Here is a 27,806-nt window from a genome sequence, read left to right as displayed (position 1 = left end):
ACACACATATACAGTATATATATATATATATATATATATATATATATATATACATATATAAAGATATTCTCCCTGTAAAATTCACTTTCAGTAATCAATATACCTCTTCATTTCGATACTCTGACAACATATTCCCTTTATATTTCTTTTTAAATATTTGTGTAATGTTTTATATGGTTCCCCAAACCATTCCTGAGTAGGACTCCACACACTGACACACACCAACTTTTCCTGGTGGATCCCACCAATGGGACATCTCCATGGAATTAACACATTATCCCTACGTTTAAAATGATGTCCCACTGGATTTATTCCACCTAAAACATCATCAGTGCAAAATAAGAAAACTAATTCATCTTCATGAGTGGAAAAATTGCCATGTTTATTTTTAAAAAGTCGTATCAAACGAAAGCACACGTCAGTGGAAAAGCCGATACAGATTTCAACTAATGTTACATTTTACAGCAAATATCGGCCAATGATACCAGTGGGCTGATGACATCATCATCCGTACATAAGTATTTTCCTGCTTTTGAAGCAGAACAAAGGACTGATTAATCATTGTCCACAGCATTCACAGCTTATTGCATTTAACCAATCAACAGTCGACTTTGGTGGAACTTTACATACAGATCTGCTTTCATTACACCAGTGGTTCTCAACCTTTTCAGCGCCCCACGACCCCCAAAATAAAGGTCCCAGAGAGCGAGGACCCCCACTGTAGCTGAAGGTGGTTGAGCACAGACATGAACATTGAAGAACAGTTATGTGGAGACAGGACCATCTATAAGGGGGAATAAAGGGGAGAGATTTTTGGGGTCCATCCATAAAGTCAGTAAAATGATGGTCTATTGTTCTATGAATCTGTGATAACCACATTGGTGGTGAAAACCACAGAAAATTGTTAAAAATCGTGGGTAATGGAATTTAAAAATGTAGGGAAAATTGGTTTAAACTGGCAAATAATAAGCATTAAAAATCGGGAATGTGGTTAAATTGTAAAAAATTATCATGAAATATGGTGAAAAGTACAATATTGGGTCAACATATGTGACATTAGGTGGAAAAGTGGTGGAAAGGGTTTATAAGTGCTGAACATGTGTTTAAAGTGGAAAAAAAAATGTGCAGAAGAAGCATTGAAATTTGAAGAAGTAGAGTCAGAAATGGGAGTAATGTAGCAAAAATGCTAAAATATGACAAGAAAAAGTGATTAAAAATTTGGTGTAGTTGCAGAAAAAAGGGTAAAAATAAGCAAACTGGGCTCAAATTGTTCCGAAAATATTCCCGTCCCAGTGTATCGTGACCCCAAATATGGTCCTGACCCTAAGGTTGAGAACCTCTGCATTACACCATAAAACATCTACAGATTTCCCTCCCGCACCCCCGTCACTCATGGAGGACTAAAACATGTTGTCCTGTTGAAGGACTTGTCCAGTCACTGTTTGGTGTTTCTCTGGATCTCAGGAAGCTTTCTTTGTGCATGTTCCAAATGATTCCTGTAGATTCACCTTTGATCTGTACACAAAAGTATCGTTGGTTAGTGTAACAGAACCACGGCATGTGCTGCTCAGCTGAAATATACACCAGTGTGTGTCATTGTGGAAGACTGATGTGATTATGATTCATTCATATTTTTCCTACATAAGGCAGTGATGGACAAAGGAAACACCTGACTAAATTATATTAAGCAAATCTCAAGGATAACCTTCTTCCACCGCCGTAATATCTCTCAAATCAGGAATATTTTGGTCCAGAAAGATGCTTTAAAACGAATCCATGTATTGGTTACATCTTCATTAGGTTATTATAACTCTTTACTTTCAGGATTAAACCCCCAAACACAAATGTATTCTGTATTATTTGGTGCTGTTTACTGATCCTGGTCCAACATTTTAGTCAAAGTATATGAATTTGTCATGTTTAGTTGTAAAACGTCAGAGTGACTGCCCTCTATGGGTTGAAACCAGGATATTACAATTGATTTTTGCTATTGACAGAGAACAAGATCATGTGACATTTTGGGACCATCTTGCGTCACAAACAAATACTGTTAGCTCCGCCCCTTTTATAAAAACTATCACCTGTGGGCTCTACAATCTGTGGTGAGTAAGTTGGATTGAGAGAAGAATGAATAGAGAGGTGTAGTGAGTAATGAGTAGCTAGTTAGCATAGCATAGATTGTTCATTAGAGATTTTGTAGTATAGACGGGGCGTGTCTTAACTGCTCCAGGAGCCCCGCCCATAATCAAGGCATTTTTTTATATTTCCCTCCTAGTGTCAGGTCAGGAGAAAGCAGGAGTTTAGCTATTCTTTAAAGACCTGTACATGCCCTATCTATGTCTAGTATCAAATACATTAAATATATATGTCTTCAAACCAATTACATTTAAATGTTAAAGTTGCATCATGTTTTTTTCCTCCAAACTGTGCTTGAAGATGATCTTAATGCAGCGGTTCCCAACATTTTTTGCAACTTGACCCCATTTTTATATCAAAAATTGATGGAGACCCCAAATAATATTTTTAATTTGAACTAGATTTTTTTATTTGAGAAAGTGAAAGTATAGAATACAGTATGTACATTTATTTTTAATCAGGAATTATTTTTAACACATTTCAGGTGTCTTAATGTCCCTCTGTTGTGTGGCCTCGACTGTATTTTATGTGTCGTCTCTCACCTGTTATGTGTCATGTGACTTTTGACCAGGTGACCAGCAGCTAAAGCAGACATGAGGGAGAGTTCTCCAGCCAGAACCGTAGCACACACCACCCGGGCCAGCTGTCGGGCGTTCTCTCCAGGACAGTCCACGCTGGCCCCCTGTACGCCCAACATCTGCACACACACACACACACACACACACACACACACACACACACACACACACACACACACACACACACACACACACACACACACACACACACAGTGAAATAGTACTCAAAGTTACTAGTTACTTTCACCCTCCATGTTTATTTTAGGCTGTTTTACTATTTTGGTGCCGTACATTACGTTTAATCTTATTGGTCGGCTGTAATGTGATGCATTACGTTTAATCTGATTGGTCGGCTATGATGTCATGCATTTGATTGTTTACTCAGTAACGGTTGGCTGTAGAAAAGTAAATAATGACTTTACTTCTTTTAAAACGTACTTAAGTAGAAGTAAAATTACTGATTTAGAAAAACACTCAAACAAAGTACAAGTACCCATAAAAACAACTTAATTACAGTAACGTGAGTATTTGTTATCCATTATACACATCTGTCCACATGAGGGAAAAACCAGCTCCTCTTTATCATGAACCAGAAACATTCACAGGTTTTATGCCTTTCCACTACTGATATGCAGAGGGTGTGTGTGAGTGTGTGTGTGTGTGTGTGTGTGTGTGTGTGTGTCGGGTACCTGGAGGCAGGCTTGTTGGGGGGGCAGGTTGGTTCCGCCCCCTACAGTGCCCAGTTCTATGGAGGGCATTGAGCAGCTAATGTATAAATCCTCTCCTGCCGGCCCTGCAGGCTCCATCAGGGTGATGCAGTTACTGCTGCCCACAGTCTGGGCTGGATCCTAAGGACACAATGGAGAATGGGTACAGGACTCATAGACAGAGGACACACACACACACTTACACACACATTGGGAGCAGCACTCACCTGTCCACAGGCGATGTAGATGGCAGCCACCAGGTTTGCTGCGTGTGCATTAAAACCACCGATACTTCCTGCCATCACTGACCCCACCAGGTTTTTATTGATGTTGACCTCCACTAGAGCTGCTGTGGTGGTTTTTAAAACCTGCAGAAAGAACACAGACATGAACATTGAAGAACAGTCATGTGGACACAGGACCATCTATAAAGGGAAATAAATTAAAGAGGAGAGATTTTTGGGGTCCATCCATAAAGTCAGTAAAATGATGGTCCATTGTTCTATGAATCTGTGATAACCACATTTATTTATTCATCTGAATAATATCCACTGTTATCCAGGAACGTTTATTATTATTATAGTCATCGTAAAGATGGAAATCCTGGTTTTAAACACAAATAAAATGGGTTCAAAGTGACAAAAAATAGTGGAAAAAGTGGTGAAATGGGATTTTAAAAACCACGGAAATTGGTTAAATGTTGCTAATTAGAGTGGCCAAAAATGGGAAGAAAAAGTGGTAAAAAGAGTTCAAAGTGTCAATATTGGAACAATGAGTTTAAACTAATGGGCACAACAAATGGTAAATGTGGTTAAATGGGCAAAAATAAGCATGAAATATGGTGAAAAGAGGTTACAATTATGAGTGAATAATGAGTCAGCATGTGTGGCATCAGGTGGAAAAGTGGTGGAAAGGGTTTAGAAGTGCTGAAAATGTCTTGCCAGTGATTTCTGAAGGATGTAGCAGGGCTCTGAACACTAAGACTCATGTGTTGATCAATATCAAAAGCAAGCAAGAGCTGCTTTTGGATCGTCTACGCGTTATGGATAACAACTGGGAGAAGTTGGAGACCCGGCTTGGAAGTGGAAACTAGGCCATTCATTGGATTACAGCAGAGAGACCCAGGACAGAAGGCTATTGGAAATTGACATAGCCTGTATCAAATCACATTGCTTATCTCCCTTTCAGCTCCCCAGCTAGCCAAGGCTAAAGCCAAGGTTGTCTCAACTCTTATCACCAGGAAGTTTCTGCAGACGGCGGCTCTTCACACTGCTTTCTCTGTTTAGGGAAATCAGTTTCAAACTGACAGTTTTTTTTTCCCCTCACCCCTCCTCTCCTCCTGTTGTTGATCCCTTTTTCACCTAAATATGTGGGCGCCGCAAATGGCTGCTCCGGTGTGTTGATGTGTCTTCTTTCACTACAACTACCAAGTCAAATTCCTCGTATTGTTCTAAACTGTACCTGGTCAATAAAGCTCTTCTGATTCTGTTTCTGATTGAAAGTGAAAAAATGTGCAGGAAAAATCATTGAAATGTGATGAAGAAGTGTCAGAAATGGGATTAATGTCACAAAAATACATTAAAAGGAGCAAAATATGGCAAGAAAAAGTGATGAAAATAGGTTAAAATATGGCTTTTGGTGTGGAGTAAAAAAAGCAAAAATGCTCGAATTGTTCAGAAAATATTCTTAGTTATTTGAAGGCATTTGGTGAACCCCCTCCCAGCATCTTGCGACCCAAGGTTGAGAACCCCTACTACAGAAAGCTCATTCTCTCCTTTTCGACCACACAAGCCATGATCAGTGATTGGCTCACCTCTCTGACCACTTTGGCAGGGATGGTGGCCTCGCTGACCGCTGACTTCCCTCTGCCTTCGATCCAGTTCACAGCTGCTGGTTTCTTGTCTGTGCAGAAGTTTCCACTGACGGCCAAAACCTGCAGCTCTGGGAAATGGTGCTGCAGAGTTTTCAGGGCCTGTTCTGTTCCCTGTAGAAAGACAGAGACAGAGTAGCTTAGCATCACTTAGCACTGGTTCTTATCACTTCACTCTTTACTTCAATAAATGTTTCCTGGCTATCGCTTATTCATATTTACACATTTGTACGACTGGTTTGAACACTAATAACACTGAAATGAACTACTACACTCAGAAGAAGAATTCCTACCTTCGAGATCATATTCATTCCCATTGCGTCTCCAGTCTTTGAATGGAATCGGATATATAGATTTCTTCCTGCCAGAGCAATGAGCAGCTTCTCCAGCCGAGCAAACCTGTAAACATCCCCCACATGTCGTTACACGTCATCAAAAGTCACATGACACCCAAGCTGGTCCATGCACTGTTTTTACCTGCTGGTGCTGTCAAACGCCTCTTTGATGTTTTGGAACCCGTCAGTCGTCTCCAACCAGGCTTTGACCTCTGCAGCCTGGCAGGCAGAGGGCAGCCTGACCACGGGCCCTCGAGTCATACTGTCAGCGAGGATACGACTGTTGGCTCCACCCCCCAACTGTGCCAGGGACACATTAACTCAGTTAGTCAAACTGAAAATATGAGTGCATCATTCAGCAGTAAGTAAACAATAAACTTTACCATTATATATGTTAAAAAACTTGACTAAAAACTCTGTTTTAACTCTGTCAGCAGTGACACACTTTCAGTGTGAGCTTGTGCATGCGAGGGATCGAGAACGAGCAGGGAGACAGGGAGAAGTGATTGGTTAAAAAAAAAAACAGTTCATTTATTTCTATAGGTCGAAGTTATTACAGATTTACAGCTGCTACAGATGATGACTTTTCCCTAACTCCTTTAGGAAGAATTGTAGGTTTTCAGGGTCAAATAATTCAATAATTTATGTTAAAATACCATAAAATGTGCTCAGAACAAGATCCAAGATGGCCACCATCCATATTTCAAATTTCAATCTTACCATAATTTTGGTTCTGTTAGACTTAGAAACATAAAATGGCAAAATGTAGGTTTTTGGAGACAAGGATTTTCATGAAATAGCTTAAAATACTGTAAATCGCATCCAGAGCAAGATATAAGATGGCCATCACAATGCTTTACACATGGAAAGGGTGTGATTTCTTTGCGATATGATTTAAATCTCCTTCAAAAGATGAATTAATATTTGTATTTTTATTTATATCTCAGGAAAATGATATCCACTGTGATCCTGGTGCATGCATAAGTATTAATCTGATGATGTGTTTATTTTGCAGCACTTGCCTCCATGTACAATGATTAAATTCATACTTTTGATGTAGATATCTGATTAATATCTAAATGAACAAAACAAATGTTTCAATTTTTTTCAGGAAGATACGCGGTGATGATTCATTAGACTGTGTCAAAGATCATGTTTCTACATCTAACAGAACCAAAGTTATGGTAAGACTGAAATTTACACTACGGATGGAGGCCATCTTGGATCTTACTCTGAGCACAATTTACGGCATTTTAAGATATATTATTGAATTCTTTGACCCGGAAAATCTATAATTCTCCACTGAGATCGTGTTTCTATGTCAAATAGAACCAAAGTTATAATAAAATATCCAAATTGGCAATACTGATGGCGGCCATCTTGGATTTCTTGATTTTTTTTTTTGAGTGGAAACCATTGGTTTTCCAGCGTGGATCCCATTAATAATGAATTCAGCATATTTAAAAATCCCATCTACACATTTTTATGCTTTCTTCCAGAAGTGAACAACTTTTTGACATATCTGCCGGGCTACTTTGGTGTCAATACATTTGTCTGTTTGTGTCAGGGATTGATTGGTTCTGTCTGATGTCATGTCCTGAGGCCACAGCAGTAATGACTTGTTGGACACTTACAGCGATGGCCCGACAGCCGCGGTTGGTACTGGCAACCAGACAGCCTTCAGTCGTGGCCAGTGGAACCTGAAATTGTTTCCCGTCCAGAAGCAAGGGTCCAGCCACACCCACTGGAACAGGCACGTAGCCAATCACGTTCTCGCAGCAGGTGCCCACAACCTGGAAACCAGAGGCGTGTTAGATATGAGGGAGAAGCTATAGCAGGAGATCAGAGGGTTGACTAATGCTCACCTTAGAGTAGTCGTAGTCGGTGTACGGCAGAGAGAAAAGAGCAGAGGGGGAGGGAAGCTTTGTAGAAATCATCTGTCTACGGATGGACACGCCCCTTTCTGGTTTCTCCATCATGGCCTCCAGTTTATACGCAGGAATGTGTTTGGATTGGATCAGGAGCATCACCTCAGGGTCACTGAGAAAACCAGGTCCAAGCTGGAAAACACACACAGTACCACTTCCTGTCACTCAACTTTATAAATAATCAACAAACCTCAGAATTTAACTATTTCACAGAAAAAACACCTGGTTAGCCCTGATAACAAGTGATGCTGATGTAAGTCTCTATGAAGACCCTTTCATTTCCACGTTAACGGAATCACGGAATCGACCAATGAAAATGGAATTCACTGTTGAAATAAAACGCCATCATTTTTTTTTTTAAATGCCATCATCATGGGGCAATGAACGTTTGTTATGGGGAAATGTTTCCGTGGAAGCGTCTAAAACACCGTCTAAAACTGCCAAAAAACCACGCAACTCACCAATCCCTTACATTTTTGTTTAATTATGGTTTTCTTTTTTATTTATTATTTATTTTGTTTACTAACAGGAGTTCGAAACTAAAAATTTCAGAAAAAAATTATAAATATTTCAATTAAAAAAATGCAATTTCCCAAAAAATAATGCGGAAATCACAAAAATTGGGAAAAAAAATCAAATGGAGTTTGGAAAAAATTGATTTTACAGGGCTCTACAAATGAATGCAGAGCACTCTTTGATACTGTCCTCTATTGCTCATGTTCAGAGTTTGTTTGCCCATCTTTTTTTTAAACCACTTTTGTCCTTTTGAGTCACACGGTCTGCTTTTTTCTGCTTTTTTCACATTTTTTTATCTGTGGAGGGTTTAAGGCTGATCGCGATTATTCATCATGTTAGGAAAAATATCTGTATTTCTATTTAACAAACAATATGTGAACAGTTTAGAGTGCAAAAAAAGCTTTAAACAAAAATAATAATAAATACTATAAAATGATCCAAAGAAAAGAGCGTGTAAATGCGTAATACCGTCTCAAAACATAAATGTGAGATATTTCCATGTCATATTTGAGCCTGATTTTAAAGATTTTCTGTGATTATAGAAATTTGAATTCTCTAAGTGTGTTTCTATTTACTGTAAATAGGCGGAGCAATGTGTTTTGTTGGATTCTTTCTTATAAACTTGAACTTTAATTCAACTCCTTTTGTTGTGCCTGTCTCAAGCTCCTCATCCTCAACCTAAAATGTAATTTTCAAAGACAAAACGCTATGTTTGAACCTACTGTACTGTGATGGTGCTGGATAAGAAGTGTTGCTGCTTGAAGCTAAATTAACAGGTGGACTACTGGACTAAGCTCATTAGAGCGTGAGCTGAGCCACAGCTGACTCTAACCAGACGTCCTATTGGTGGATCAGCAGTGGTGTGAGATAATGTGAAGCACACTGAGCTTAGAGCAGTAAAGTCCTACCTCTGGGTTCTTAAAGATGGTGACACATTCATCCAGGCTCCTGGGCATCAGTGGGAGGTCACACTGAGCATCTTGGGACTCTTCCTCTTCTTCACCCCCAACCAGAAACGTCTTAGTGTGGTCTTTAGTGGGGGTCCTTGGTCGAATCATCTCATCTTGGGCAACAGGAGTCTGTTCAGGCCTTAGTTCTCCACCTCCTGTGTGGTTTCTCTCCTCGTTCAGGCCTGTAGCAGTAGAGCATTGGGTCTGGTGGGGGGCGGCGGCTAGGGGTCGGGGGGCACATGACTCCTGTCTGTGGCAGGTTTCCAAAGGGGGTCGCAGGTTGGAGGTGGGGGGGGACATGGTGATTGGGTTCTTTAGTGACAGTGTGGATTCTATCTCCACCTGCTCAAAGAAGATGTACTTGATGGCCAGCATGAGGGCCAGGCTCAGACAGATGACCTGCTCTATGTCCATGGTAACCATCCTGGAATGACACATGGGGAGAACAGCCATGAGTTCTTTACTCTTAAGGTGCGTTCACACCAAACGGGACTTCAGCAACTCTGGCAACAAGAACATATTCAAAACCAATGTAAATAACGCAACGTCAAGCGACCTCCTTTAAAAGACGTGACTGACATGATTCCAGCGACAAGTCGCTTAAAGTTTGAATTGCTGAATTTTCCAAGCGACTTTGAGTGAAGCTGTCACGACATCCAACATTGGTAATGAGTTTCTCTCCATGTCACTCTCCCGGTCGTCACTGTCTGTGGAGGCTGCACTGAGAGGGCTGTACACTTCCTCTACTTACTGGGGCCAAAATGAAAGTGTCATACCTCTTGAATAAGCCTTTTAAATTCTCAGTATATTTTGAGTGAACTGATCTTTTAGTAACTCCGTAAGTTGATCATTTAAACTGTAAATACAAGTGGAGCTGTCTATGATAAGTGCTGTAAACGTACGGCCGGAGAAGAAGTGATCAGCCCTCTCAATGCTGCCTCTGGCTCTGCAGACACATAATATTCCCCAGCTGTTACGTCACTGGAGCGATGAAGTGATGAAGCGAACAAAAAGCGGCACTATATTCATCACAGGCGATTTAAGCGACTATAGTAGCTGAAGTCACGTTCGGTGTGAACACACCTTTACACCGGATTTACACTGGTTGTATAACTACTGTGTAACATCTGTGCTGCATAACTGCTGCGTAATCCGCTGTCCGTCAATCCCCACCACCTCCGTCTGTGATATATATCTGTTGCAGTGAGGCCTGAGGAGATCTCGCTAATTCACGCATAATCGCACAATATAGTGAGTTGTGGTGAATACAAAGAGAAGCACAAAGCCATACAAAGAGTTGAGTGTGTCCTTGGAGCTGAAGGAAATCCACTCAGTCCTGCCCTGTAGATCTTCAGCTTTTGTGGAGATAATTGTGATTCAACCATGGATAAGGTCAATATTAATATGTGCAATACGTAAAGCAAGAGATAGGTATGGCGTCACATTAGTTTCAAAAAGCCACACGCGTGAAAACAACAATCGAGTGCATAAAACCGGTAGTTAGCTAGTGGTCCCTCTATGAGGTAAATTCAATGGCTAGTCTTGTGTGCGTATACACTTGCTGTCACTATCTTATTGAAGAGGGTGGGTGTTAGGGGAGCCAATGGACGGTTGCAGCTACTCCTCTTGTTTTTGATTGGTCAACTTAAACGCCAACATGGCAGTGTTGAGCGGGTAATCCTTGCGGCAACTTTGAATGTATAAAGTTGACAGAGGAAAAAGAGTTAAGTTGAAGAATAGACAAATATTAAGTATAAGGCTCTGATGTTGGCGTTTAAGTTGACCGATCAAAAAGAAAAGGAGTGGCAGCGACTGGGAGGAAGTTACCGAGAGTGTGGGAGTCGTCACTGAATTCACCTCATAGAGGGACCGTGGACAAGTTTCTGCTGGCTATCAACGGATATCATGCACACCCGTCGTTAGCCAACACACAGGTTCTTTTTGCACCTGTGACTTTTTTAAACTAATGTGACAAAATAATAGGCACCAACAGACCCCCGCCACTCTGAAAAGAAGCAAGAGGGTCGGAAAATGGATGAAAATACGGTCCACCGTTCAAGGGGTCAGAGCATTTTATTATGAAAATAAACCGGATATTTTATTTTGTCAGTGCACTACTTCCTGTCCCACACGAGCTTATCTTTGCTGAATTTATGCGCTGTTGCGGCATCCGGCAAAAATGGAAGGTCTGTGTATCTGTTGCGGAGGGCCTTCTCTGTGCTCTCTAAACCATCTGAGCAGAAATCTCACCTGCTGAGGTAAAAGTGCCACAGCGGCATCTGAGGCTCGATCCTTCTGGGGGAGACGTGGTCCAGCTCCATGGCAACCTGTGGAAAAGCAACTGTGGTGTTGTTCAACAGTGGCTCAGCAATCCAGCGGCTGTGGGCGTGCACCATGACCAGGCCTAGAGACTGCAGAAGAAGAAGAAGAAGACGTGGTCATCATTAGAGCTCTGTAAAACAGGAAATGAACATCCACATGAAGGCTTTACCATGATGATCTTGACTCTCTGGGTCACAGGGTTGGGCTTGTTGTCCTCCTCCTCCATCACTCTGGAGAAGTGGCTGAGTTGCCAGATTGGGTGACCCTCCTGACTTTCACGAGACAGCTGCAGAAACATGCACGGCACCATGAATCACAGCATGAGTCCGTATCAGTGACGCCTAAGGGTGCTCCTATTAGGGTTTTTAGGGCTGATCAATTAATACCAATAGTAGAAGTAGTACCAGCTGATTGATCACCATATTGTATATCACTGCATATTAAATGTTGGTTAAAAAAAAGGTTTTCTTTGCATCTGCAAACAACTCACAACTTCACTTTACCTCTGTACCCTCATAACAAAAGTTTCAGGACATCCAAAGCACTTCAAAAATTCAGAAATGTTTACCAATTGTTCCTTAATAATTCAATTGGCACACTGTACATTTTTAGTTTGATCGGAAGCAGATCTTTTTATAAGGAGGTGGAGATGTATTACCATACCAAATTTCAGGTGTAGTTCCTAAGATATTGGAAGCTGGAAATGTAAAAAAAATAAGGACGAGTGAAAATGAACAAATACCCCCCTTCATTAAATTGTCCATATCTCAAAAACTGTTCATACGATCAAAATAATTTACAATCTATTAAATAATCATGGAACAATTGGTGATAATTTCAGAATTTTTTGAGACTGAAGTACGTGGACCATTTGTTGAAATGACCTCAAAGTAATTTATTGACCATTTTGAGATTTTAGCATTAACTCATTTATTTTTACAATATTTTTCAAAATAGTTAAAAAAAAAAATTCAATTTATATTACCTTATTCTATTTTTACAAAATAAAAATACACGAATGAGGAATAAAATCTCAAATTGGCCAAAACATGACTGTGGCACTTTTTGTTATAAGTGTGATGATATGTGATCTGTCCTTAATGTGAAGTCAATTGATCTGTTTTTATAGATATTATCCAATAATTTGATAGAAACAGTAATGGTGAGAACTGTCCTCTTACCTCCAGAACCAGTGAGACACAAGCAGGGAAGAAGGTCATGAACACAAAGTAGTTTGCTAAGATGGACAAACATCCAAAACCACACATGATCTCCAGCTGCCTCACACCTGAAACATCCACAGGGTATACAGATCAGCTCATCACCGATTGGTCAGATACAAGGTGAGCTCACATCTGCTCAGTAAACAGCTGACTAATGGAACGTTTTAGCAGAATGTTCGTTGTTTGATGACAAATAGTAGCACTTGTCCTAAACATCAAATATCAGTGACTGGAGTAAAATGAGTTACATGGTATAGAGCTGTAAAAACGGTCAGGAAGGAACAAGAACTGGATGTTTTCAACATCTGTCAAAGGAAGATATGGTAATCACTGCCAAGATTGGGGTCAATTACATTTCAATTATGTCTTCAAATATCCATGATTAATTACAACAAAGTTAGAACATATAATAATAATGATAATAATAATAATAAAATGTGTGTGTGGCTTTTAAAAACAATTAAAGTGGGTCTAAGGTGAGTAATCCATCTATCAAATCAAAGAATGTGTGTGTGTGTGTGTGTGTGTGTGTGTGTGTGGAGCGCATGTCTCCCTGACGCAGTATCTGATGGACCTGAAACTTTATGAACAGCTTGCGCATAGCCCGAGTGTGTGCATCCATTATTTTGGACTTATTTGGCGATTACGTTGCAAAACATTTATTTTCATTTTAATTTTAAATCAACAACGTGGGTTAGACCGGAGAGGGGGAGGGGCGTCTCAGCAGCACTCACACTGATATACTAGCAAAGCTCTCAAGTCTCACGCATTGGGTGTGAGACACACACATTTCAACCTGAGTGATGTAGCAACATGCTTTCTTTACATGACATGTCTTGTCACACGTCAGGTGCAAATTCTGGTCTGAGGAGGAACACAATGTTCTGCTGGGTGGGAGAGTAAAGGTCCCTTGGGAGAGCTCTTCCTCTCTGCTTCATTGTCTACTACCAAACCACAGAGTTGGAACTGTAGACCCTTGTGGTCATAGATTTTTTCAGGTCACAACTGTTTTTATCCTCTTTGGTAAGCATGGACATCTTTAACTTTTCCTGGTTTTTTAAAGCAACCAAAAGTAGCACAAGTTGTCATTTTGACTGAAAAATCTGCTAAATGATCTAAAAATCAGGCAGAATGTTTCACTCCAATAGAAAACAATGGGATGTTTACAGGCAGTGGGGCCGTGTGACATCATCAATCACATGATTTCAAGATGGAGGAACACAGGCTCAAAAACTGTAAAGTAGTCCAATTTCTAAAAGTTAATAAAATGAATATGGTGCAAAATAATGTGTTTTGATAGACATAGATCTACTAATAAGAACATTTCAAAGGTTTTAGGCCACATTTGTAAAAACAATGGAGAATCCCTCGAAAAAAAATACATTGAATACTTTATCTGCTAAAAATGCAACACAGTCTTACCTGACATGGTTCCGACTCCGATCACTAAACATTCCACCACAGCATCCAGAGTGAAGGTCGGCCCCAGAACCGCCATGCCACGAGCAATGTTGTCCCTCACCTCGTCCTGATCACAGTCACAGATTTAAAACTAATAAAACATTTGTTCATGGAATGAGAAGCTTTAAATATAGGAGTTAAAACTACACACCTGGGAGTTTGAACTCAGGGCAAACTTAGCCAGTGCACACGCTTTAGAGAGGTCAATGAGAAGCAGGAAGAAAGGTAACGCCTCACTGTAGGAGAGATCAGATCAATCTATCAGACTGATATTAGAGGGAAACAGACCAGGGACAAAGGAAACACTCACTTTAATCCGGTAAGTTCTTTGTCCAGAAAATGGATGACGACTGTGCTGAACACAAAGCTGGAGAATATGGTGAAAAGACCAGCGATGCCTGCAAAAAAGACAATAATATGACCATTAGGACTCAAAGGCCTGTTTGGTGATTTACCAGGCATTAGAGTTGGGGGCAATTATAATTGTAATTGCATAACTGATCATTAATTGCAACTATGATGTCACTATAACTGTAACCGTCATTTGAAAAATCTATTGCTGTTGTAATCATAATTGAATTGTAATTGAGTTCAGATAACTGACTTATTAGTGTGGAGATTCTATAAAAACTGTCAATTATAATTTCATTAAATGCAAACCTGTGGAACCATGTTATTAGTTCTATGTCTTACACATACGTAGTTAATAATTATTACAATTTGTTTCATATCAAGTTTCCCTGTAATTTCTTTTGATGATCATTTTACCATAAAAAATATATTAAAAAAAAAAAATCTAGGGTTGCACTGACATAAAAAAGGCTCAGACACCCACACCAAAAATATTAATACCAATATTTTCATTGATTATGAAGCCTAACAATGTAACCAAGAGATGAGAAATAAAATAGATGATAGATCATATTTTGTAGTGTATTTTACAGCTGATTTAAGACGTGGGTCAAACTGACCCGTTAGCATTAGAGATGCTAACAGAAAGCTAACACAAGAGTAAGGTTACATTTTATGGGCTTATTTATTAAAGGATAAGTAATTGTCATTAATTATAATTGAACTTCAATAATTGAGAACGTAATTGTAAATTACTTTCAGGGGAAAAATAATAATAGTAACTTTAATTGTAATTGGAAAAAATGCTGGTCAATGTAAGCATAATTGAGTTGTAATTGAACAACTGTAATTGTAATTTTAAAATGTAATTGACTCCAACCCTGCCAGACAGATATATTATTCAGTTACATCTTACCCAGGATATATTTTGACCCCAGTTGTCTCAGATTCTGGAACTGGAAGTAGATGTAGATTATGGCGATGCATCGTGTGATGGTCAGAATGATGATGTCACTGCTCAGGACTTGCTGTAGAAACATAAGGAACACATGTTACCATGGCAACACGTTTTACCTGTCAGGCACTGTAATACCTGCGGCGGATAGTTAGGGTTGGGGTCAATTATATTTGTAATCGTGTAATTGATCCTTAATTACAATAATGCTGTAATTATAATTGTAACTCAAATTGTAATTGCCATGAAAATTCTATAAAAAAAATGTCAATTATAACTTAACAAAAACTGTGGAACCATGTTTCAGTTCTATGTACAGTTCTACACATATGTAGTTAAAAATTATTAAAATATGTTTCATATCAAGCTGTACCACATTTTACCATTTAAAAAATTATATAAATCTAAGGGTATACTGACACAAAAAAAAGGCTCAGACGCACACACCAAAAATATTAAAACCTATATTTTCATTGATTAGGAAGCCTAACAAGGAAACCAATAGATAGGAAATAAATTAGAGGATAAATATTTGTTTTTAGTGTATTTTACAGCTGAGATGCTAACAGAAAGCTAACACAAGAGGAAGAATAACTTTTATTAGGTTATTTATTTCAGGCTCAGTGAATGTAATTAATTGTAATTGAATTTTAGTCATTGAGAACGTAATTGGGATCGACTTTCTGAGGATAAAAAAAAAAATGGAATTTAATTGTAATTGGAAACATTTCCAGTCACTGTAATTGTAATTGAATTGACCCCAACCCTGCAGTGGATAAAATATGAAATTGTCTCACCTCTTCAGGTTTAGGGCAGTCAAAGTTCCAGCCACAGATCTGGTCATTTCCAGTGAACATGTTCATAGACATCATACAGATGGTCAGCGTAACCGTGGCTACGATCACCTCCCAGGGATGAGAGGCCACCAGAAGCCCATGAGCACGGAAGAGGCGGGTCAGCATGGTGCAGCAGCGTTTGAACACTGCATGGGAACCAGAAATTATCAATGTATTTGTAGTTTTAATTTGTATGTGTGTTATAACTGACGAGGAGGAGGCTGAGAAGTGTCTTAAAGTATATGTTCTTGTGTTTTATTATATGAGGGATTTAAACTTTTTAACGCAGAAATAGGCAAATGGCGACCCAAGGGGCTACATGTGGGCTTGGGTCTAATTTTGTGTAGTTTCAAAAAACAAACACAACTACCGGAAAATTGCAACAAAAAGGTAAAATAATTCCAAATACACACAAAATGACAAAAAAAAAAAAAAAAAACACAAAACAACAGTAAAAATACACAATATTATTTTAAATACACATACAATTACAGAAAAGTACACAAAAGGATGATAAAACAAAAGAAAAATAGACAAAATGGGAGAAAAATAAACAAAACAGCAAACATACACACAATTGCTAAAGAAATGCACACACATTTAGGGAAAAAAAATACACAAAAGAATGATAATAATACACAATATATACAAAAAAAAAAACTAAAAAAAAAACAATATGAGAACAGAAGTACACAAAATCACTCAAAAAAACAAAACAAAAAAAAAAACCAACAAAATGACCGAAACATTTGCAACACAAAAGTAAAACTACTACAAATACACACAAAATTAGTATAAATACACATACATTACAGAAAAGTACACAAAAGAATAACAAAATACACCAAAAATACAAAATGAGGGGAAAAAAAAGAACAAAATTAAGCCAGAATCCCCAAAAAACGATAACAAGAATATGGTAAATGTGAGGGAAAAAATGAACAAAACAGCAAACACTGAACGCTGAACAATACACACAAATTACAGCAATAATATACAAAAGAAAGATATAATAATACACAAAGTAACAGAAAAATATACAGTATGAGAAAAAAAACACACAAAATGAGCACAAAACACACAAAAAAGGGAAAGAAAAATAAACTAAAAACAGAGACACAGAATTAGAAAAATAAACAAACGCATAAAAGGAAACCACACATAGCTTTTTTTTTTTGTTAAATTAACCTGTAATAATGTTTATAATGTTTATTATTCTAAACACTGACACAACTATTAACCCTATCATATTTGCAGATACAGACAAATAATGTAAATATGAAGTTTTAAACACTAAAATAAAGGAGCTACCGTTACCGGTGGAGGAGTAGAGGTGAGGTCCGCTCCCGGTGTGTGTCCTTCCGCTGTGACGGCCTACACACCGCCCGCTCGGGCCATTCATAACCTTACGCTGATAGAACCATGGCACGCTTCCACGTCACCGGACGGCTCAGCCAATCACTGCGCTCACGTGCTTCCCCAGCAGCTTATCCCCGCCCCGTTACCAGGGCGACCGCTATAAAGGGTGGGGCCAGAGAGAAGGCCACCGATCGCCCCACTGCAGAGAGCCACATCCTCATTTACACTTTAAGTTTAAGTTTAAACTCAATTAAAACACCCACAGGACGTTTGGTTTCTTTTTAAACAAGTCATTTTATTTAAATTTAATTTAAATGGTGTTTTAGTGACTCATACACACATTATCTTCTCAGAAACTCTGTTCCCCTATAACTTATTTTTCCTTCTAGACTCTTCCGTCAAATTCATTTAGAAATGTCATATTTATCGATAATCCCCCTCCTCTGTTTTTAAGCAAAGTAAAAAGGTTATATTCTGGGGCAATGCTCTCTATTATGGGGTGTTGAATGTATAACTTTTTAATAGCCAACATATTTTCAACATTTTGCTTATCTTTCTTTAATTTGAGATAGAAATCTTTCTCTTTCTCTGTGTGTGTGTGTGTGGGCGTTCCTCACATATCTCTGCGGATCAGGATCAGACTGAACTGAGAGTTTCAACATGGCTGCTGCTTGGTTCAAGGGTGTGCAACTTCAGATTTAATTGGATGGCCCACCCCCACACCCCATCTCCTCAGTCAATGAGTAGTATCCAGTTGCAGCCCCGGAGCGGAAGCCCCTGACGGAATTAACAAGCATCTGGCTGGGCGGAAGTGCCCCTAGTTGGGCGGAATGTAAATGTTAAATGTAAATCTCAATGTTAAATATATATAAATCTAAATGTTAAATGTAAATGTAAATGTAAATGTAAATCTAAATGTTAAATGTATATCTAAATATAATTGTAAATATAAATGTAAATGTAAATATTAAATCTAAATCTAAATCTAAATCTAAATGTTAAATTTATATCTAAATCTAAATGTTACATTTGTGACGCCTACAAATGTATGGTCACAAATGGTAATTTGTGTTTGTTTTTTGTAAGTTTTTTTAAGTAGTGGGGCCTCATTTAAACACAGGATAGACAGCCTGCACCAAATGGTGCAGTTTTCCAAATCAGCCTCAAGGGGGGAGTGTTGTCTCAGGGGAGCGTTGCTTAATATGGGCTTCCAGGCTTCCGTTCCTCAGACTTTATGCGGCCTGCGGAACGATAAGACGGACGGCTCATCTTGTTTTCTTTCCTGAACCAACAAGACATTATATCTGTTGCCAGTCCCACAGACATGGGACCTGTAACACATTTATATTTATATAACAGTATGTTCTATATCATTAGTAAAAATGTGTATACATGAAAAATACATCTATATGCTAAATCTTAATGTAAATGGTAAATCTCAATGTAAATGGTAAATCTCAATGTAAAGGTTAAATGTAAATTTCAATATTATATACATATATGATACTTCTATGCTAACATATTGCAACTAGGACCTCAATGCTAATTATGTAGCAGCTAACACCTCAATGCTAACATTTAGCAGCTAGCACCTCAATGCTAAACAAGTAGCAGCTAGCACCTCAATGCTAAACATGTAGCAGCTAACACCTCAATGCTAGCATGTAGCAGCGAGCACCTCAAGGTTAAACATGTTGCATATAGCACCTCAATGCTAAACATGTAGCAGCTAGCATCTCCATGCTAACATGTAGCAGCTAGCAACTCAATGCTAAACATGTAGCAGCTAGCACCTCAATGCTAAACATGTAGCAGCTACAGCACCTCAATGTTAAACATGCTGCAGCTAGCACCTCAATGCTAAACATGTAGCAGCTAACACCTCCATGCTAACATGTAGCAGCTAGCACTTCAATGCTAAACATGTAGTAGCTAGCACTGCAATGCTAAACATGTAGCAGCTAGCACATCAATGCTAAACATGTAGCAACTAGCACCTCAATGCTAAATATGTAGCAGCTAGCACCTCAATGCTAAACATGTAGAAACTAGCACCTCTATGCTAACATGTAGCAGCCAGCACCTCTATGCAAACATGTAGCAGCTAACACCTTCATGCTAAACATGTAGCAGCTAGCACCTAAATGCTAAACATGTAGCAGCTACAGCACCTCAATGTTAAACATATGGAGTTAGCACCTCAATGCTAAAAATGTAGCAGTTAGCACATCTATTTTAACACATAGCAGCTGGCACCTGAATGCTAAACATGTAGCAGTTAGCACCTCAATGGTAACATGTAGCAGCTAGCAGGGACAACGGTCCTAGTGGGAGCAGACAGTGTCTCCAATCCACACTAATACTCAGACAGGGTTCAGAACCAAAATGAATAAATCCATGAGTGATAAATGAACAGTCAGTGATAAATGATTATATGATTTCACATCAACCTGCATTAAATGTAACACTGACCATAATGCATTTCACATGCCTGGTGAAACAGGGATGGTGACAAGCTATGAAAGTACCGATGCCTTTAAAACATGTCCCAGAAAAAGTACAAGGACTACAGAGAAGAGCTAAGGATTGTGGGAAATGTAGGATTTTAAGCAAATTTCACAGGAAACATTAATGCGACGATGCGCTCCACGTGCACTCACGACAGTCCGAGTATGTTTGGGCCTTCACTAGCTGCGTTTCAATTACAGATTTTTGCAAAATTGAAGTGATATTTCTCAATGTGTAATTGCGCTTTGAACGTGTTTCCATTGAAAGTTGTTTTGGGGAGGAGCCTCATAACTTCTGTGAAATCTCATCCCGCGAGACTGACGGACGCTCCAAACCGTCTTATAACACTCCGTGTTCCTTTGTTGTTTCATGTTCAATGTGGCACTAATAATTCTAAGGTCTAATGCTAAGAAATGACCGGGTCTCCTCTTCTGTTGAAGCGTATCAGGCCATGTTTTCTCGGAGAAAAGTGGTCTGTCAGTGTTTCTGTTGAGCTTTCGCAACACATTTCAGTATCGAAACGCCTTAAAAACCCCCTCATGAAAGCGTAAAAACTTTTGACCAATAATTTTTTATTTTAATTCAGGTGTTTTCATTACCATTTTTTTTGCGTTATTTAGATTTTGCGCATTTTCAAGGGTAATAGAAACGCAGCTACTGTCATATTAGAACTTATTTTCATTTCGTACAGTACTGTTACTATTTCAAAACTTACAAAGCAAAATTAAAAAGTAGCTCTCAAAACTTTGACATGTGTCTATTGGAAAGTAAAAAGGAGACAGTGAAACAGCAGCTCTTCAGGAAATATAAATCCTAGAGCTAAGGGGAAAATCTCAGCTTGGTTAAACTCCAAAATGCCAGAACCACAGAAAAAGAAAGATACTTATTGTTCGGTGTAAACCTGCAGACTGAAGTTTCACTTTTACCTGTCCTCCTCAGTTGTAGATCAAACCTGCTGGGAATAAGGTGGAGTGTCCAAGTAGGACCACACCATGGCACCCCTGACCCACAACAGGAGGCCAACCAAAACTCAAGAGGTCCAGGGGGCTATAACCACCGCAGCCCCACACCGCCCCAGGCAACGTGGCGCCACACCAAACCGTGGCCAGTTCCCAAGCAGGCAGAAGGCGGGCATGCCTTCTGATGAAGTCATCAGAGAACCTGATGACTTCATCAGAAGATCAAAGGAACATTAGCACACGAACTGAGCAGAACGTTGTTAGTTCTGCAACACGCGATTAAGCAAGAACAACAACAACAAAAGTTCTGAGTTTCCCTTACAAAGTTACTTGAAGTAGAGTATTAAAAATTCAGGGATCAAAGATGGACATTTTAGCTAATTTAAGTAAGCCTAAACGCGTAACTTTTTACTTGATGAATAACGAGTACTATGATGTGCTGGAAATAAACAGAAATGCCACAAATGCAGACATTAAAACGGCATATCGACGCCTTGCTTTAAAATACCACCCAAGCAGAGAACCAAAAAGCTCAGAGATCTTCATTCAGCTTGGCGAAGCTTATGATGTTTTAAGCAACCCTCGGAAAAAGGCAACCTATGACAGGTTCGGTGAGGAGGGGCTAAAGAACGGTATCTCAGACGAGTATGGTTGCACTGGTGCTTGGTCGACAAAATATGTTTATCACGGTAATCCATACAAAACTTTCAGACAGTTTTTTGGAGGTGACAACCCGTTTGCTGACTTCTTCACAAATGATCTACCGCTTCAGTTTGGTTGCCTGCCACCAGGAGTTGAGAAAATACAGATCCCACCAATGGAGAAGGACCTTTGTCTTTCATTGGAGGATCTATTTCACGGATGCACCAAAAAAATCAAGATAAGTCGCAGGGTGATGAATGAAGATGGACACTCAAACATCGAAGATAAGACACTGACTGTCGATGTAAAGCCCGGTTGGAAAGAAGGAAGACAAATTATATTTTCCAAAGAGGGAGATCAGGGAACAAATAGCATCCCTGGTGATGTAGTGTTTAAATTAAAACAGAAAAGTCACCCTTTGTTCACCAGACTTCATGATGACCTTCTCTACAAGGTTAAAATCTCCCTGGAGAAGGCCTTGACTGGATACTATGTGGTTGTTCCGACTTTAGATGACAGGAAGCTCAACATACCCATCAATGAAATTGTGCACTCTGCATACACAAAAATAGTGGCAGGAGAAGGAATGCCACTGTCTCAGGATCCTTCCCTAAGAGGAGACCTTATCATTTGTTTTGACATCCAATTCCCAAAGGAGCTCTCAAGGGACAGGAAACGTCTGATCAAGCAAGCTCTGTCGGACAAACATTGATTCTAATAGGGCCTATTCTCCTATTTACACTTAAGTGCTTTTTAATGTGTACACTAACTTTTCCAGTGGTGGCACGAGTGCGACTAACTTTCTTAGTTGGTCGCACCAGCACAGAATTTGGTCGCACCCTTTTATTTAGTTTTTTTTGCAGAAATACTGTACTTGAATTAACTTAATAGTAGCATAACCAACTAATCATCTGCATTGTTTCACCATGAATTCAATTCAGAGGGTCCAGCTCTGATAGTGGGGTCTCCTAACCCTCTCCCCCTGGTCAGGGGTCTGTAACCTTTACTCTACAAGGAACCATTTAACCTCATCTCACCATCAAAGTCCTCCTGGAGCCATAAATACCTTCTCAATGAAGACAATACGGTGTATTAAATTATATACAGTTAAAATTATATAGAATAATGTTTGATTTAAATTGATTTATATTGATCGTGTAACATCTGCCTCACAGTAAGAGGGTCCTGGGTTCAAGCCTTGGGTTGGATACTTGTGTCCTGACTGGGTGGAGTTTGCATGTTTGGGCGCACGGTGGCTTAGTGGGTAGCACGTCCGCCTCACAGCAAGAAGGTCCTGGGTTCAAGCCCTGGGGTGGACACTTGGGTCCTTTCTGTGTGGAGTTTGCATGTTCTCCCCGTGCTGCGTGGGTTTCCTCCAGGTACTCCGGCTTCCTCCCACAATCCAAAAACATGATTGTAAGGTTGATTGGAGTCTCTAAATTTCCCATAGGAGTGAATGAGAGGGTGAATGGTTGTCTGTGTCTCTGTTGCCCTGTGATGGACTGGCGCCCTGTCCAGGGTGTACCCCCGCCAAGCGCCCAATGAGAGCCGGAGATTGGCACCGGCAGACCCCTGCGACCCTGTTAAAACGGGAATAAGCGGGTAAGAAAATGGATGGATTGATCGTGTAAATGGAAACAAAAACAGTTTAAAATAAAATAAAATAAATTGACATCAATTAATAAAACAGTTTTTTCATCTTAAAATTCTTACACATCTCAGTTTACATGAACACAATGTTATATAAAAAAGTTTTTTTTTAAGTTAATTTATTTGAAAGGCTACAAAAAGTAACTTGAATTTGATAACACATGATCATGTGATCAACACATGCTAATTACTCATTTCTTGTCACACATAAAACATACATATTTAACCTGTACATTGGTAGTTAAATTAATCTGTTCCCACACAATTAAAATCTCTATTTTCTTCCAGAATCGTGTTTTTGTTGGTTTAGTTATATTACCTGGGATTTAAAGGAAAGTTGATGGTCTGTAGATGTTGCCAGAGGTGAAGGAGGAAGATGCTGAGTCATTGCACAACGTGATTTATTTTAGGTAAACAAATTTTTATATCTTGATTTAATTTGTCATTAATCATTAATTGCCTCTGTAAAAAAAATAACTATTAATTTCAATAGTTTTTTTTGTTTAAAGCTAATGGCAGCCATTGCAAAAGAGTCAAAGGACCACATTAGGCTCACAACACTTTTAATTTGAAAGGCCTTTTTTGTTGAAGAACAATGTAACAGGTTTATTTCAGACGTTTCCTGCATTGTGCAGATTGGCCACATTTTTCTGTCTGAGCCACAGTTAAAATCTGACCAGCGTCTAAGCTTCATCAGTGTTTTATTCAACGAACTGCTGGAGCCGACGCACTCTCATCGTGGTGCGCACTGCTGGTCACTCTATAGCTATTAATTAGAATGGATGACATACGTGGAGTTTGCATGAGAGGCAGGGGCAGCATTGCCTCCCCTGATGGTCAAAAGTGTTCATTACAGTTTTTCCGAATTCATAAAAAAAAAAATGCAATTTTATATATTTAAAATAAATAATAGTTTTGTAAGCTATTACTGTGAGTTTCATTTCACAGATGTTAGTTCTACCTCAGGTGTGTGGTATAAGTTATGGTCTCAAATCTTTGAGACTTCAGGTTGGTTCTTCTGTTGTGCAATCCTTCTTCACAATGTAAGTGGTTTAGCGACACTGCACCCAGCAAGCAGAAAGATTAAAGATTAAAGAAACATGAAAGAAACATTAAAGAACGCGTCTACGCACATTTTTGTAGTCGACATTATTATGTTACTAATCCTTTTAGCATTACTGTATATGTTACATACATTGTGGTTGGCGCAAATCTCGAGACAGTCTATATATTTAATACTATTTAATTTAATTAAAAGAATCTCAAACTCTGCCTATAATATATGAATAAAAAGAACGGCCATACAGCGGGGTAGTGTTTATTTAGCACATTCGACTCACAGCAAGAAGGTCCTGGGTTTAAGACCTGGGGTGGGCACTTGGGGCCTTTTTGTGTGGAGTTGCATGTTCTCCTTGTGTTGTGCTTGCGTGGGTTTTTTCTGGGTACTCCAGCTTCATCCTACGATCCAAAACAGACAGAATTTGCTTTAAATCATAAAACTAAAGGTCAACATACTGCAGGCAGCAAGTCCAGTTTGGTGGCCTCAGGATTGGGTCACTGTTTTTTGCAGATGACATGGTCCCATTGGCTCCATCAGACCGTGATCTTCAGCTCTCACTGGATCGGTTTTCAGTCTGTCTGTTTCTGTGTTAGAGTTTAGATTCTTGGCCCGAGCCCGACCCAAGTTCGGGCCGGGCCTGGGCTTCATTTTCCCGCTCAGCTGTCAAGACGGGCCGGGCCTGGGCTTCATTTTTCCCTTTTTTTTTTTTTTTTTAATAAACACAAAAACATTTCTATATCGTTGCTAGTAGTGGGACGGGATATTGACGGCGTTGTGTTGTGTTTTGTTGTTCAGCGTTCACATTTATTGTCCATTTGCGTAAGTCCAGCGAACATTGGTGCAAACTTTATTCATCAATTTATCGTGCGCATGTCCCATAGAATTACACCAGAGTGGCATTCCATAAAGCGTGTTATGTTCAATCTCTGAGTATGTTCAGGCTCAAATGAGGGAAACTCTGAGTATCCCATTCCAAAAAGCGAGGTATGTTCTTCTCTGAGTATGTTACCGCAGTGAAGTGTGACACTGCTCTTGAAAGCGATGGGTCGTGGGTTCGCGTCAGTGTTTTTTATGACATTTTTTAGGATGTTGAGATGACTCTGGCGACAATATTACATTAAGAATCAATATAAATGATGTGATATGAAGCAGCAACCACTGTCTTTCTATCCAGTGTAACAGGAGGACTCTCTATGTAGCATCCTATGCTGCTGACACGTCTCCTCAGACACATTTTATTCATATTATTCACCGCTCGTCACGTCACTGAAGCAATAAAGTGATTAAGTGACCAAAAACTGTGACTAATTATGGGTGAATTAAACCACTATAGTCACTGAAGACTGAACACACCTTTAGAACAGGCTCATATTCATCAAACACTGGCTTATTTCACCCATCAGGGTGAATAAATCACTATCTTCCGTCTGGTTGTCATGGCAGTTTGAGTATTCTTTGATCCATTGATGATGGCTTTTTATCGCGCGTGTGCACGTAAGTAACCCAAGGTTTACATACTCAGGGTTGACTGACCCACTTCATACCAGCTGTAATGGAATCCAATACCCAGAGTTTCCCATCGCGGGGTATGTTGACCCAGAGTTTACGGATAGACTCAGAGTTTGTTAACCCGCCTTTATGGAATACCCCTCTGGGATATCGCACATGCTATTTTACTTTGCATCCGCAAAGAAACCCCTTTATAACACTACAGAGTACAGAGTATGTACACCTCTTTGTACATCCAACCTTCAAACACATACTCATTTGGCCATAAATGTCAACTGTACTTAAGCTCCTCCCACTATATGAATACATACTTCCAACGGGCACTGTACAACAACAACAACAACAACAACAACAACAACAACAAACTGACAGCTACCATACAGTTCCAGCAGAGGGCAGTGCTTGTTAGAGAATAATAAAAAACGAGCATGTTTTTGGGCATGATGAAAACATCCATTAACTGCCTTATTTCTCCCAGATTGTCCAACAAAGTGGAAATGCACTTTATTTTTCACCATAAAAATGTACCACAGATACGTTTGTATATAAACATCCCTTATGCTGAAAAATGTAGTTTGTTTGTTTCTTAGTGGTTACACGTCAGCCTCACAGAAAGAAGGTCCAGAGGTGTATTCCATAAAGGAGGGTTAACAAACTCTGAGTAAATCAACACATTAGTAATGATGTGAACACGTCTGTGGTGTGTGATGTTACTAATGTGTTTCAGAGAAAAGTGTTAAGGTTCATTAAAGTGTTCAGAAATGGTGTTCAGGTGGGCGGAGCCAGGTAGAAACCCAGGGTTTCTTTGATAAAACCTGCCAGTGACCAGGTTTAGTTCACGAACAATGTTGCCATGGTAACAGACTCAGAGAAGAACATACCTCGCGGTTTAAGAATGGGATACTCAGAGTTTCCCTCATTTAAGCCTGAACATACTCAGAGATTGAACATAACACGCTTTATGGAATACCACTCTGGATTCAAGGCAAGGCAGATTTATTTGTATAGCGCATTTCATACACGAGGAAACTCAATGTGCTTTACATGATCAAAAAGTGCAACAGACAATAGCTTAAAATCAATAAGAACATTAAAGTAGGCAACAAAACATTTAAAATCATCAGTAAAATCATCTCAAATCATCAACAAACACATTACATTAACAACAACATGACCAAAAATCTCTCTCTCAATCATACGCAGTAGAGAAAAAAAGTTCCTTTAACTTTGATTTAAAAATGTTCACATGTGATGCTGACTTCAGCTCTGCTTCGGTTTGTTCTACTTCTTTGCAGCATAACAACTAAAAGCAGCATCACCATGGTTACTGTGAGCTCTGGGCTCCACTATCTGACCTGTGTCCATAGATCTGAGAGACCTGCTGGGTTCATACCTGACTAACATGTCACTGATGTATTCTGGACCAAACCCATTCACAGATTTATACACCAGCAGCAGAACTTTACAGTCTCCTCTGAGGCTGACTGGGAGCCAGTGTAAAGACTTTAAAACTGGACTAATGTGTTCTGACCTCTTTGTTCTGGTTCAGACCTGATCTGCAGCGTTCTGAACCAGCTGTAGATGTTTGATGAAGACCATTACAATAGTCCAGTCTGCTGGAGATAAAAGCATGGACCAGTTTCTCCTGATCTTTCTGAGTCATTAAACCTTTCACTCTGGAGATGTTCTTTAGGTGGTAGAAGATGTTTTTGTGATAGATTTGATCTGATGCTGAATGTCAGATCTGAGTCAATCAGAACACCAAGGTTTTTGACCTGGTCTTTAGCTTTTAAAGATCCAGACTCAGATACTTGCTGGCAGTCACACACCACTGGGACATAGTCATCTGGGTTCAGTGATAGATATAGTTGTGTGTCATCTGCGTAGCTCTGATACTCAACCTTATAGTTCTGTAAAATTTGTCCTAAAGGAAGCATATAAAGGCTAAACA

General features: G+C 39.4%; 1 protein-coding gene and 1 pseudogene across 3 annotated transcripts; one reads left to right on the top strand and one right to left on the bottom strand.

The window, feature by feature from the left end:
• Window positions 1–1,162: 1,162 nt before the first annotated feature.
• Window positions 1,163–21,117, bottom strand: hmgcra (3-hydroxy-3-methylglutaryl-CoA reductase a). Of its 3 annotated transcripts, none has more exons than XM_028456484.1 (19): window positions 20,962–21,117; window positions 16,130–16,314; window positions 15,294–15,405; window positions 14,337–14,424; window positions 14,178–14,262; window positions 13,988–14,093; window positions 12,524–12,630; window positions 11,512–11,628; window positions 11,271–11,431; window positions 8,979–9,444; window positions 7,492–7,686; window positions 7,261–7,419; window positions 5,769–5,926; window positions 5,585–5,690; window positions 5,235–5,405; window positions 3,649–3,789; window positions 3,404–3,562; window positions 2,679–2,833; window positions 1,163–1,515 (listed from the first exon to the last, which is right to left on the bottom strand). In XM_028456484.1, exons 2-19 carry the CDS (start codon window positions 16,292–16,294, stop codon window positions 1,461–1,463), a joined length of 2,706 nt encoding a protein of 901 aa, XP_028312285.1. In that variant the 5' UTR covers window positions 16,295–16,314; window positions 20,962–21,117; the 3' UTR covers window positions 1,163–1,460. The 3 variants fall into 3 exon arrangements, with proteins under 3 accessions (XP_028312285.1, XP_028312282.1, XP_028312284.1); XM_028456481.1 differs by lacking the exon at window positions 20,962–21,117 and adding an exon at window positions 17,486–17,531; XM_028456483.1 differs by lacking the exon at window positions 20,962–21,117 and adding an exon at window positions 17,480–17,526.
• A 252-nt stretch (window positions 21,118–21,369) lies between these two features.
• On the top strand, window positions 21,370–22,348 carry LOC114469218 (dnaJ homolog subfamily B member 13 pseudogene; annotated as a pseudogene).
• Window positions 22,349–27,806: the final 5,458 nt, after the last annotated feature.

Source organism: Gouania willdenowi, chromosome 9 (assembly GCF_900634775.1).
Source record: "Gouania willdenowi chromosome 9, fGouWil2.1, whole genome shotgun sequence".
NCBI classification, from domain to species: domain Eukaryota; kingdom Metazoa; phylum Chordata; class Actinopteri; order Blenniiformes; family Gobiesocidae; genus Gouania; species Gouania willdenowi.
Note: the sequence above shows the minus strand (reverse complement) of the source record. Positions and strands in the feature narration are given on the sequence as shown.

Bases quoted from the DNA above. Each gene is read 5' to 3' on its own strand.
- hmgcra (XM_028456484.1), bottom strand. From the start codon at position 16,294: ATGCTGACCCGCCTCTTCCGTGCTCATGGGCTTCTGGTGGCCTCTCAT. The intron at 14,094-14,177 runs GTGTGTAGTTTT...GACTGTGATCAG, and splicing joins CCCTGAGTTCAAACTCCCAG to GACGAGGTGAGGGACAACAT. The intron at 12,631-13,987 runs GTAAGACTGTGT...TGGATGTTTCAG, and splicing joins CGGAGTCGGAACCATGTCAG to GTGTGAGGCAGCTGGAGATC.